At 45.3% G+C, this 14,271-nt stretch overlaps 1 protein-coding gene across 1 annotated transcript; it reads left to right on the forward strand.

The window, feature by feature from the left end:
* Positions 1–1,356: 1,356 nt before the first annotated feature.
* LOC129488700 (secretoglobin family 1D member 2-like) lies at positions 1,357–4,011 on the forward strand. Its single transcript, XM_055291289.2, is given in 4 exon segments — positions 1,357–1,387; positions 1,390–1,410; positions 2,696–2,883; positions 3,928–4,011. Coding segments are annotated over 4 exon segments (324 nt in total).
* Positions 4,012–14,271: the final 10,260 nt, after the last annotated feature.

The following is a 14,271-nucleotide window of genomic DNA, read 5'->3' on the forward strand; positions in this document are numbered from 1 at the left end:
AAATTTTTTAGTTAGCTTGTGCATCTGTTTTATACTAGCTATCCTAAAGGATATGAAAAGTCTATTATTTTGACCTGAGATTAAAAATCACACACACACAAAAAAAACAGTGGGGTAACAAAATCTGAAAGTGGCTCATCTCTCCCACCCATTCTCCTTTCCACAGAGGAAAGTGCAAGCAAGCTGCACTGAATTTGGCCCATCCTGTTCTCCAGCCACAAACCCTCCTTTATTATACCATGTTCACCTGTCTGTTTCAGGTTCACCAGGCTACCTGATGTTCCTCACAAGCCACTTTGTTTATACTGTGTTGACTTCTCTCATGCTGTTCTCTGGGCTCCCTCCACACAATTTTTTTTTTTGAAACAAACTCTTTTTTCTTTCTTTTTTCACCCAGACTGGAGTGCAGTGGCGAGATCTTGGCTCACAGCAACCTCTGCTCTCAAGCGATTCTCCTGCCTCAGCCTCCCGAGTAGCTGGGACTACAAGCGCCCGCCACCATGCCCAGTTAATTTGGAAAATGTAGGGTTATTTATTCATCAGATCAGCCCTAAGATAAGATGTAAGTGGCTACACATCACAGAAAGCTTGCTCTTAATAGGTAGAAAATGTGAATCTTGGTCATATTTATAACTGCACCCATAAACAAGACTCAGGTCTGGGAGTAAGGCAGGATAGAGAACAGGTGCAGTGGTTGTTTTTTCCCCAGGAAATCCTCCAAAGGTAGGATGTATCAACTCAGTTTAGGTACCTATGCAGTGAACACGGTGGTGATGGAAGGGGATGGAATAGGTCTTGTTTCGATTTGCCCAATGTGCAACTGAAACAAGCCTGCTGGTTGTCAGACATGCAGGGGGATCAAAGCAGGGTTTCCTTATGTCCCTGCTCTCCCATAACCAGAACACAGCCTTCCAGCTTCCTGTGCCTGCTGAAGTCAAAATCCACCTGGGCTTCTGCACTGATATAAAGAAAAAATCATCATTAGCAAAAGCTCAGGAGGAAACTGGGAATCCCGGGAATATTTCCAGAGGTGTCTGAACACTCACCTGGAGCACAGAGCTGAGTTTTGGGTGGTTCTCAGCTCTGCTGCCCACACATGGGCTGCTCTCCTGAGCTCCACCCAACTCAGGATAGAGGGAGGCATGGGGACATGACACTGGTGGATGGCAGCAGCCCTGGCTAGGAAGGTTGAGCTGACAGCCAGGCCTCGTGACCTGTCAAGTGCCTCTGTGGGCAGGACCAGCCAGGCTCCCTAGATACAAATAGACCTGGGCTCCACGACTTCACAGGCATCTGGGGTTGAGTTCAAATTTCTCATCGTTTGTGAAAGCTGAGCTCACAGCAGAATAAGCCACCATGAGGCTGTCGGTGTGTCTCCTGCTGGTCACGCTGCCCTTTGCTGATACCAGGGTGAGTACATCAGTCATGAGTCCAGCACCAGCCCCTGGGAAGCCCCCTCCTCTGAGCACGAGGCCACTCATTCGGGCTAGGGTAGGAGTCTTCAACAAACCAAAATACCAGACATTTTTCTGTGCTGCCTCTCCTAAAACTCAGGGCTATTTCTTCTCCCCAGCACCTAGGAAGTTTTATAAAATATAGATGCAGGAAAATGTTAGGAATTCTGCTGCCCGAGCTTTGCTCGTAGATGGGATCTGTGTCAGAGGACATTAAGTGAGGTCTGGGGTGAATCTGGGCATTGCCACTTCCCAGCCATTTGACCTTTGGCACAATGTTCACCCTCCCTGAGCCTCCTCCAATCACTGATGGTTACAGCTTCTGGCAGGAGTGGCTATGGGAATGGAGTAGGATTAAGGCTGTCAAGAGTCTAGCTGTGGGCCAGGCATCATGGCTCACACCTAGATTTTAACACTAGGTGTGAGCCATGTAATTTTAACACTTCTGGAAGCTGAGACGGGAGCATCGCTTGAGCTCAGAAATTTAAGACCAGGCAACATGGCGATACATAGTATTTACAAAAAATAAATAAATAAATAACCCACAAAAAAATAGCTGGGCATGGTGGCATGCACCTGTGGTTTCAGCTACTTGAGGGGCTGAGGTAGGAGGATCACTTGAGCCCAGGAGGTTGAGGTTGCACTGAGCCTAGATTGTGCCACTGCATTCCAGCCTGAGAAAGTGATACCCTGTCTTGAAAAAAGAAAGAAAGAAAGAAAAGGCCGAGCACAGTGGGTCGTGCCTGTACTCCCAGCACTTTGGGAGGCCGAGGAGGGCAGATCACCTGAGGTCGGGAGTTCGAGACCAGCCTGACCAACATGGAGGAACCCTGACTTTACCAAAAATACAAAATTAGCTGGGTGTGGTGGCACGTGCCTGTAATCCCAGCTACTTGGGAGGCTGAGGCAAGAGAATCACTTGAACCTGGGAAGGGGAGGTTGCAGTGAGCCGAGATCATGCCATTGCACTCCAGCATGGGCAACAAGACCGAAACTCTATCTCAAAAAAAAGGAGAAAAAATAAAAGAGAGAGAGAGAGAGTCTAGCTGTGGGTACGAACCTCTTCCCTTTGTTTGTGTGACCTTGAGGAAGTCACACCGGAAGGGTCTGGCATTGTCATCAGCACAAAAATGGTATAGAAACATGGATCCCAGGGGATGATGTCTGGGAGCCATTAGGCAGCCATGAGAGAAAAATCGACTTTTTCTAACATAAAGTGTATTTTTATTCTTGTGTTGCAGCCAAGGCTGTGGTCTGCCCAGCTCTTTTTTCTGAGATCTCAGGCTTCTCATTCATTAATGAACCTGTGTTAAAGTTAAAACTTGCCAAATATGATGCACCTCCAGAAGCTGCTGCAGCCTTTTTGGAAGTGAAGAAATGCGCAGATCAGATATCCCTTGAGAAAAAACTTTTAACTGAAAAAATCCAGGTAATTTCCTTCTTTTCTTTTGTTTGAGTCACTGCAACCTCTGCCTCCCAGGTTCAAGCGATTCTCGTACCTCAGCCTCCCGAGTAGCTAGGATTACAGGTGCCTGCCACCACGCCTGGCTAATTTTTGTATTTTTAGTAGAGATGGGGTTTCACCATGTTGGCCAGGCTGGTCTCAAACTCCTGACCTCAGGTGATCCACCCACCTCGGCCAATTTATTTCTTGTTTTGTGGCGAGGCTTCTGGTCAGCAGCACAGTGTGAAGTGAGGTCAGCTTGCTGCTCTGCGGGGGACACAGGTAGTGGGGCACCTGCCTTGCTGGTCACTGCTTGAGTCACTCAGGGACACAGCGTAGGTGCTTCCATTTCACCCGCAGAATTCAACTCAGCTGCACACAGCCTCCTGCATGTTTCTCCTCCTCAGGTCACCTGCCTGGATGCCGTGTCCCCAGAGTGTGCTGAGGACATGGGGAGTGAGCCCAGGCCCAGGCAGGGTGGTGAAGGGCCAAGCATGACTGCCTCTCCACCTGGGGACTTTCCTGAGGCCAAGCGGCCCTCACGCAATCACTGTGGACTGTTGTGGGGAGTGTGGGAGCCTTGAACAAGAAGAGGAAGGCAGGGAGGAACCCAGAGCCAGGCCTCCTGCAGATGCAGCGCTTGCGGGCTGGGCTTCTCTGCAGCTTCTGCAGAGCCAGGAAGGAGCCCCTCCCGGCTCCTCAGACTCCATGCTCCCCTCCTCACCCACGATGCTCTCCTGACGACGGCCAGTGGGCCAAGACCCTCGCTACTCTGCCTCCTGCAGTGCCATGGAAGTGGGATGTTCTCACTCTGTCTTTCTCAAGAAATCAGAGATTTTCCAGGGGCCTCTCAGCCTGGCTGCCTCTGGGTTGCTGTCTTGAGGTTTAGCTGCAAATGTCCATGGAAGCTGCAGGCTCAGGGCTGAGAGTTGCCCGGGCCCTGAGGCAGAATTCCCACCTGGGAAGGCTGGAGTATCCTGAAAGCCTCGCTTCCCAGAGGCCCTGTCAGCCCTGGGTCCCCCATTGCAGGGAATGGGTGACTCCACGGTCCTGGGACAGCTGCGACAACTGTCCTTGGCTGCTCTATTCACTCCTCCCCTCCAACTTCCATGAGGACCCTGGGCCTCACTCCTGGGTACCCCCAGGACTATTGGCCTGGCAGGGAACGGCTGCTCCATCGTCGGCATGGGTGTTGTAAGGGCACCAGTTCTAGGCCTCAGTTTCTTAAACTGAGTTCTTGCCTCTGCCCTTCCAATTGCCTTTGGGGGCAGAATTCCACTGGCCTCTTGGATGTTAGCCTGTTATCTCCAGCAGCAGCATGACTGACCCCACCTCCCTTTTTTTCTTTTTCTATTTCAGCTAAACATAGTGGCAAAAAGTAATGTGTGACATGTAAAAACTCTCATCCTGGTTTCCACCATCTTTCAATGATACCCTGATCTTCACTGAGGAATGTAAAGATTTCAACGTCTTGCCTTAATAAATCATTTGCCCTGCACGTCTCCACTGGTCTTGTTATGATCCTGCAGTCTCAGGTCTTGAGTCAAGGTGGCTTTTATAGGGGAATGGCCTTTTGCTGTGGGTGATAATCAGCTCCAGAGAACCAAGGCCCTGTTACCAATGGGGCCTGAGTCCAGGCATCCCAGAGGGAAATATTTGGTAGGAATCATCCTGTATTCCTTAGACATTCCCTATCCTGTGGCCCTAAATGGAAACCATGGTAATGAGGACAGAGGAATTACAATGTTTCTGATGGCCTTGTACTGAGGGAACCCCTAGCCTGCCTGGGTGTCCAGGCCTGGGGTTCCCACTCAGCAGTGGCCCTAGTGTGATGTCCTTTAGGACCGAAAGTCAGCCTGCTTGGTGCCACCTCTGCACTGTGGTTTCTCTGCCCTGTCATGTTTATTTCCTAATTTATCACAATTTGAGGGCATCTCCAGGTTTCGACATGGAGTTCACATTTTTTCACTCCCTACACTCAGAGCACTCCTCGGTGTCTGCACCCTTACCAGCACCTGAGGCGAACTCTTTCTCCAGCTCTCCCAAGAGCTCCAGAGACCAGCACCCCCTGCCAACTGGACAGCTCCAAGCATGCACCCTACAGTCATTTCAGGAGCAGGATGTGAAACTGAGCACAGCGTCCTCCCACAGCCTACTCTCCCTTCCATGAGCCCATCCAGGCTAACGTGCTTGCCCAGCAAGTCCCCTGACCAGGACACAGGGAGACGCCACAGGTTCTTGTCTTGGTGTCCTGTGGCTGCTGGAACAAACCCCTCTGCAAGCTTGGTGGCTTAAAACAACTGATTTTCTGACACCTTTGGGGATCAGAAGCCCAACATTAGTATCACTGCTGGGAGGCCAGGGGGCAGCAGGGCTCTGCTTCCTCTGGGGGCTCTCAGGGAGAGATCACTAAGGGCTGCTAATGACTTCTGGGCTGCTGACTGTCCTGGTCCTGTGGCCACATCACTCCAACCTCTTTCTCCATGATAAATTTTTTTTCTATTGCTATTTCCATGTCAAATCCTTCTCTGCCTTTTAATTACAAAATACAGGTGTTGGGTTTAGGTACCACCAGATTATTTAGAATAATGTCCCTGTCTCATGATCTTTCACTTAATCATGTCTGCAATGTGCTTTTTTGTCATGTGATGGAACAGTCACAGATTCCAGGGGTTAGGATGTAGATATGTTTTTGGGGGAGAACATGAATCAGCCAAAAACGTCTCCCCTTCCTACTGCCTCCTAGCTGTGCACTAAGTTTTATTCCCTCCATGGCTACAGCATCTCCTCAGCAAATCTCTTTTTTCGTGTCTTGTCTGGTCTGTGTCCTTCACAACTTAGACTGAAATCTCCTAAATTGTCTCCTAGCCTCTGTGAAGCCTTCCTGCAATACATTCTCCTTATCCACGCCAAAGTGAATCTCCTGAAATTAAAATGTGATTCTGTCTTCTTTTCCACAACTGTACACGACCAGAGGCCTCTTTGTTCTCAAGGGTTTTAAGTAAGGGAACTTATTTTTACCCTGAACCTACCTTCATATGATAATAGTAATGTTTATACACTTGGGACAAGAGTAGATAAGTTATTATCAATTGAACATTGCTTGTAAAATAAATATGTATTTAAAAAATCACATCAGAAAATAGGTGCACTTAAAAATAGAACCTAAGTTTGTGAAACCCATTACCAGTTCAGTCTACACACTGTGCATGGCAAACAAGGATTCACGGAGCTCTCGAAACACTGGGAGAAAACCACAGAGGAACAATTGCTGGAGGAGCAAGTCCACACCCTTGCATTGCATACAAGGGCTTCCAACACCTGTTTTTGCCAGCCCCTGCCCTCTCATCTCCCTTTTCCCCCAGGTACTCTGTAATCAGTCATAGTGGTTATATTTCATTTCTTATGTATCACATAAGTCATACCCTTCCACTAGGGCTGATGGGTTTTCCTTTGCCTTTGTAGCCTTCTCTCCCTAAGACATCTGACAACCCCGTCTATAGAATTCACTTCGCTTATCACTTCCTCTGCAAAGCACTCTCAAATACCCAGGCCTTACATTAAATCCTGATACACACATGCACCCCCATGCATAGACATCCCTTTTGTCATTAGTTTGCCTTTCTTTGTTTTAGGATGCATATCATAGCATTGTTGTAAGAACACACCAAATTAATTAATACTCGAGAAAATCTTAGCACTCTACAAATTGTAGCAACCATTACTATAACACTTACAATGAATACAAGTTTCTATTTATTGAGCATCCTGATATGCATTTTGCTGGAAGGCTTCCAAGTTCTCTGACTTAGACCTCACTAGTGCCCAGGAAGGTCTGAGGTTATTCCCACTAAAGAACACAAGAATGACAAATGCTCTACCTTGGGGTCCTCAAACGTGGCTCTGTTTTAGAATCCACTGGGAAGCTGTCAAAAGCAAGTGATTCCCTGGCCCCATGCAGGGCACAGGTGTCTATCCCTGTGCAGGTAGAGTCCATGCAGTCCCCATCCTCACACCTCACACCTCCCAATCCTATATGCATGGGCATCCAGTGACCTGAGGAGGGAGTGGCTGAGACAGGAGTCCCCCATGATACTCACAGGACTCCCAGCATCACCAGGGCTGTCCCTTGAGGCCCCTCACTTAGCTACCTCCATAGTTTTCTAAGCCTGGGGATTGCAAAGTACTCATTAGTTTCACCATTATACAACAAATTATATTGGTGTCACATGTGATAAGGGTTTTTGTTTGTTTGCTTGTTCGTTTTTGGTTTTTTCCTGGGCTGCTATTAAATAGTGTGACGTGAAATCGAGCAAGACTGCTCAAGCTGAGGCAGGGAGGAAAGGGTATCAGGAGTCATTGTTTAAGGGCTACTGAGTTTCTGTTTGGGATAATAATTTCCTAGAAATGTATAGTGTGACAACATCGTGAATGCCCTGAAGGCCACATAACTGTACACTTAAAAATGATTGAAATGACAAATTTCATAAAATGACAAGACAATACAATACAATACAATACAATACAATACAAGAATGCAAGGACTGCTATTGTCTGAGGGGCAGGAGGAAGATAGCTACAGGGGAGCTGGGCCTGTATTTTACCCCTGGACACACACTCCTGAACCTGTCAGCATCCCACACTCATTGATTCATATGCTGAATTTCTTCTTTGTTGAAGATATCATTTTTAAAAAACTCCGGTTCAGTCCTGGGTGCGGTGACTCACGCCTGTAATCCCAGCACTTTGGTAGGCCGAGGCAGGCAGATCACAAGGTCAGGAGTTCAAGACCAGCCTGACCAACACGGTGAAACCCTGTCTCTACTAAAAATACAAAAATTAGCCAGGCAGGCTCTCATAAATATCCCTGTGAAGGCTGCTTTGCAAATGAGTCTTTTTGGGGCTGAGTTATCATTATCTTACTCACCAGAGAGTAAGCACCTTCAGATGTCCTTATCAAACATGGAAATGGAAGAAACACAATGTCTTTAGGGTGGGCACCTGTACCTGATGTGTGGTATTCTTTATATGACTAGGAAACCTCTGGCTGGGCATGGCGGCTCATGCCTGTAATCCCAGAACTTTGGGAGGCCGAGGCGGGCAGACCACCTGAGGCTGGGAATTCGAGACTAGCCTGACCAACATAGAAAAACCCCATCTCTACTAAAAACACAAAATTAGCCAGGCAAGATGGGGCATCCCTGTAATCCCAGCTACTTGGAAGGCTGAGGCAGGAGAATCCCTTGAACCTGGGAGGCAGAGGTTGCGGTGAGACAAGATCATGCCATTGCACTCCAGCCTGGGCAAAAAGAGCGAAACTACATCTCAAAAAAAAAAAAAACAAAAAAAGAAAAGAAGCATCTGCAGGGTCCTCTGACCCAGCAGGTGATAGGGCAGGGCCATAAATGCTGAGGTACCAGACAGCCCCAAAAATTCGTGGCCAAGGACACAGTCTCTCCTTTCACGATCAAAGTCCTTCACTTCCCCTGGGAATAAAGAAAGCCAGCCAGGACCGACTGCTTACACAGGTAAGTACACAACTCATCTACCTTCTGTCTTTCTAAAATCAGGCTAGTTATTGGAAACTGAGGTTCTAGTTGAATGATAGAAACAAATGTCACAAATAATTCAGAGAGCAAATACTGCCTTCATGGATAATTAAGAAGAAATTCATCTCTCTGGCTCACTCGTCCATATCTTCTTTGTTTAAACCTGAGCCAATATTGTTTTCCTTGTCTCTATTGTCTTCACCTCAACTGTAATTAAACTGGGGTCGGTTTCTATCATTTGAGGCTTTCCTGTCTCCCCATTACCCCAGGGAGGATAACAGGGACCTTCCTTGACCTTGCCAAGTGTCTTTTTCTCTCAGGCCTCTGTACTTGTTTTTCCTTCTTCTGAAAACACTCTTTCCCAAAAGTCCTGGAGAAGTGTTGGAGTTTTAGCAATGCATGAAGATGCAACAGTATTTTGTTGTTTGAGATAATGCCTGGAGGTTTTTGTTTTACCTTTAAGATTAAGGAGCATGGGCAGCTCAGCAAGGCCGCTGTGGCCAGACTGCCGCTCTAGATTCCTCCACTCCGGGCAGGGCATCGCTGAAAAAAAGGGCAGCAGCCCCAGTCAGGGGCTTATAGATAAAAGCCCCATCTCCCTGGGACAGAGCACCTGGGGGAAGCGGTGGCTGTGGGCACAGCTTCAGCAGACTTAAAAGTCCCTGCCTGACAGCTCTGAAGAGAGCAGTGGATCTCCCAGCACAGCGTTGGAGCTCAGCTAAGGGTCAGACTGCCTCCTCAAGTGGGTCCCTGACCCTTGTGTATCCTGACTGGGAGACACCTCCCAGTAGGGGCCAACAGACACCTCACGCAGGAGAGCTCTGGCTGGCATCCAGCAAATGCCCCTCTGGGACGAAACTTCCAGTGGAAAGAACAGGCAGCAATCTTTGCTGTTCTGCAGCCTCCACTGGTGATACCCAGGCAAACAGGGTCTGGCATGGACCTCCAGCAAACTCCAGCACACCTGCAGCACAGGGCCCTGACTGTTAGAAGGAAAACTAACAAACAGAAAGGAATAGTATGTCCACTCAGAGTCCCCATCTGAAGGTCACCAACATCAAAGACCAAAGGTAGATAAATCCACAAAGATGGGAGAGAAACCAGTGCAAAAAAGGCTGAAAATTCCAAAAACCAGAATTCCTCTTCTCCTCCAAAGGATCACAGCTCCTCACCAGCAAGGGAACAAAACTGGACAGATTTTGAGTTTGACAAGTTGACAGAAGTAGGCTTCAGAAGGTGAGTAATAACAAACTTCTCCGAGCTAAAGGAGCCTGTTCTAATCCAATGCAAGGAAGCTAAGAACCTTGAAAAAAGGTTAGACGAATTGCTAACTTAGGAATAACCAGTTTGGAGAAGAAAATAAATGACTTGATGGAGCTGAAAAACACAGCATGAGAACTTCGTGAAGCATACACAAGTATCAATAGCCGAATTGATTAAGTGGAAAAAAGGATATCAGAGATTGAAGATCAACTTAATTAAATAAAGCGAGAAGACAAGATGAGAGAAAAAAATGAAAAGGAACGAACAAAGCCTCCCAGAAATATGGGACTATGTGATAGGACCAAATCTACATTTGATTGGTGTACCTGAAATTGACAGGGAGAGTGGGACCAAGTTGAAAAACACTCTTCGGGATATTATCCAGGAGAACTTCCCCAACCTAGCAAGACAGGCCAGCATTCAAATTCAGGAAATACAGAGAACACCACAAAGATACTCCTCAAGAAGTGTAACCCCAAGACACATTATCGTCAGATTCAGCAAGGTTGAAATGAAGGAAAAAATGTTAAGGGTAGCCAGAGAGAAAGGTTGGGTTACCCACAAAGGGAAACTCATCAGACTAACAGCAGATCTCTCTGCAGAAAACATACAAGCAAGAAGAGAGCGGGGGCCAATATTCAACATTGTTAAAGAAAGAATTTTCAACCCAGAATTTCATATCCAGCTGAACTAAGTTTCATAAGCAAAGGAGAAATAGAATCAGACAAATGTGGAAAGGCTGATGGCAGTATGGGTCAGGGAGGGAAGGTTGTCACTACTGGGGATGGGGAAGCTGTTCCTTCTGGCAAAAAAAGGTTCATCAGAGTTTACAAACTCAGTGTTCCCAGCTTCATCAGGGTCCTCCCACACATTTTTATTCCAAGTTGCAGGGTCTCATTCTTTTCCAATCAATGCCCTCACTTTAACAGTGGACACCCGGTGAGGGGGTGCATGCACCTTTCGTTACAGGTCAGCCACTTGTGTGATAAGAGCTTGTGTCTGTTTTTCCACAATTTCAGCTCTGTCTCTACAGGAGATAAGATTCTCAGTCACGGCAATCTTAGCAGATTGGAGGCTCAGTATCTGCTTCTGAAGCGAGGAGACAGAATCCCTGAGTTCATCCTTTTCTTTCATCACTTTGTCCACTGAACTTAGGAGTAACCAACCAGCTTCATTATGTTCCTTGGTTCTCCACATATGGTCAAATGTATCATAATATTCCTTTGGGTATATACCTAGTAATGAGTTTGCTGGGGCAAATGGTATCTCCAGTTCCAGATCTCTGAGAACTCACCACACTGTCTCTCACAATGGTTGAACTAATTTACATTCCCACCAACAGTGTAAAAGCGTTCCTGCTTCCCCGCAACCTCACCAGCATCTGTTGTTTCTTAACTTTTTAATAATCGCCATTCTTCCTGGTGTGAGAGGATATTTCATTGTGGTTTTGATTTGCATTTCTCTAATGATCAGTGATGTTGAGCTCTTTTTCATGTATTTCTTGGCCACTGAAAGTTTCAATGTTTTAAAAATAAGAAATTAACCCAAGTGACAAATTCACTGTAGTAGAAATCTATGAATTAATGTTTGTTTATCTCTTTGGTAGCTTTTTTTTTTTTGAGATGTAGTCTTGCTCTGTCACCCAGGCTAGGGTGCAGTGGCATTGTCTCAGCTCACTGCAACCTCCGCCTCCTGGGTTCAAGTGTTTCTCCTGCCTCAGTCTCCCAAGTATATGGGATTACAGGCACCCACCACCTCACCTGACTAATTTTTGTATTTTTAGTAGAGACGGGGTTTCACCATCTCAGCCAAGCTGGTCTCGAACTCCTGAACTCATGATCCACTTGCCTCAGAAATAGAATCCTTTACAGAGAAGCAAATGCTGAGAGATTTTTGTTACCACCAAACTTGCCTTACAAGAGCTCCTGAAGGAAGCACTAACATGGAAACGAACAAGTACCAGCCACTGCAAAAACATACCAAATTGTAAAGACCACCAACACTATGAAGAAATTACACCAACTAATGGGCAAAATAGCCAGCTAGCATCATAATGACAGGATCAAATTCAGACATAACAATATTAACCTTAAATATAAATGGGCTAAATGCCCCAATTAAAAGACATGGACTGGAAAATTGGATAAAGAGTCAAGTTCCATCAGTGTGCTGTATTCAGGAGACCCATCTCATGTGCAAGGATGCACATAGGCTCAAAATAAAGGGATGGAGGAGGATATAACAAGCACATGGAAAGCAAAAACAGCAGGGGTGGCAATCCTAGTCTCTGATTAAACAAACTTTAAACCAACAAAGATCAAAAGAGACAAAGAAGGCCATTACATGATGGTAAAGGGACCAATGCAACAAGAAGAGCTAACTATCCTAAATATATATGCACCCAATACAGGAGCACCCAGATTCATAAAGCAAGTTCTTAGAGACCTACAAAGAGACTTAGACTCCCACACAATAATACTGGGAGAATTTAACACCCCACTGTCAATATTAGACAGATCAATGAGACAGAAAATTAACAAGGATATTCAGGACTTGAACTCAGCTCTGCACCAAGTGGACCCCAAATCAACAGAATATACATTCTTCTCAGCAACTCATCGCACTTATTCTAAAATTGACCACATATTTGGAAGTAAAACACTCCCTAGCAAATGCAAAAGAACAGAAATTATAACAAACACTCTCTCAGACCACAGTGCAATCAAATTAGAACTCAGGATTAAGAAATTCACTCAAAACCACACAACTACATGGAAACTGAATAACCTGCTCCTGAATGACTACTGTGTAAATAATGAAATGAAGGCAAAATAAAGATGTTCTTTGAAACCAATGAGAACAAAGACACAACATACCAGAATCTCTGGGACACATTTAAAGTGGTGTTTAGAGAGAAATTTATAGCACTAAATGCCCACAAGAGAAAGCAGGAAAGATCTAAAACCAACACCCTAACATCACAATTAAAAGAACTAGAGAAGCAAGAGCAAACAAATTCAAAAGCTAGCAGAAGGCAAGAAATAACTAAGATCAGAGCAGAACTGAAGGAGATAGAGACACAAAAAACCCTTTAAAACATCAATGAATCCAGGAGCTGGTTTTTTGAAAAGATCAACAAAAAAGATAAACCACTAACCAGACTAATAAAGAAGAAAAGAGAGAAGAATCAAATAGATGCAATAAAAAATTATAAAAGGGATATCACCACCAATCCCACAGAAATACAAACTACCATCAGAGAATACTATGAACACCTCTACATAAATAAACTAGAAAATCTAAAAGAAATGGATAAATTCCTGGACATATACAACCTCCCATGTCTAAACCACGAAGAAGTCAAATTCCTGAATAGACCAATAACAAGTTCTGAAATTGAGGCAGTAATTAATAGCCTACCAACCAAAAAAAATCCAGGACCAGACGGATTCACAGCTGAATTCTACCAGAGGCACAAAAAGAATCTGGTACCATTCCTTCTGAAACTATTCCAAACAATAGAAAAAGAGGGAATCCTCCCTAAGTCATTTTATGAGGCCAGCATCATCCTGATACCAAAACCTGGCAGAGACACAACAAAATACTCATAGAAAATTTCAGGCCAGTATCCCTGATGAACATTAATGCAAAAACCCTCAATAAAATACTGGCAAACTGAATCCAGCAGCACTAAACTCCTTGCCTCTTATGAGTGGTGAAACAGGAGTGTCAAATGCATTTATTTTTTATTTTGTATAAGTCTCTAAATAGTTTACACCAAAGACTATCAGTGTTCTCCATACTATTAGGAGTAGAGTCCTTAGCATTTTTGGGTCGAATTATATTAAGTAGCTAACTCCAGAAACCCCCAAAACAACGAAAGAACTTCATCTTTAATATTCTGTTCCTCTAGAACCACTCCTGGTACCAAAATCTGTATTAAGGTTCTCTAGAGAGTAAAAACTAATAGGAGATATAGACATATATGAATTTGTTATGATATTATATAACATATATTGTATACAATACAATTTTAATATATATTATATTTATGTGAGTTTATTAAGTATTAACTTATATGATCACAGGGTCCCGCAATAGGCTGCCTGCTGCCTGCAAGCTCGAGAAGCAAGGAGAGCCAGTACGAGTCTCAAAACTGAAGACCCTGGAGTCCGATGTTTGAGAGCAGGAAGCTTCCAGCATGGAAGAAAGATGTAGGCTGGGAGGCTAGGCCAGTCTCTCTTTTTCAAGTTTTTCTGCCTGCTTTATATTCACTGATTAGATGGTGTCCCAATTAAGAGTAGGTCTGCCTTTCCCAGTCCACTGACTCAAATGTAATCTCCTTTGGCAACACCCTCACAGACACATACATGACCAATACTTTGCATCATTGAATCCAATCAAGTTGACGGCATTTTTTTTTTTTTTTTTTTTTGAGATGGAGTCTCGCTCTGTCACCCAGGCTGGAGTGCAGTGGCACCATCTCAGCTCACTGCAAGCTCCACCTCCGGGGTTCATGCCATTCTCCTGCCTCAGCCTCCCGAGTAGCTGGGACTACAGG

This window comes from Symphalangus syndactylus, chromosome 1 (assembly GCF_028878055.3).
Source record: "Symphalangus syndactylus isolate Jambi chromosome 1, NHGRI_mSymSyn1-v2.1_pri, whole genome shotgun sequence".
Lineage (NCBI taxonomy): Eukaryota > Metazoa > Chordata > Mammalia > Primates > Hylobatidae > Symphalangus > Symphalangus syndactylus.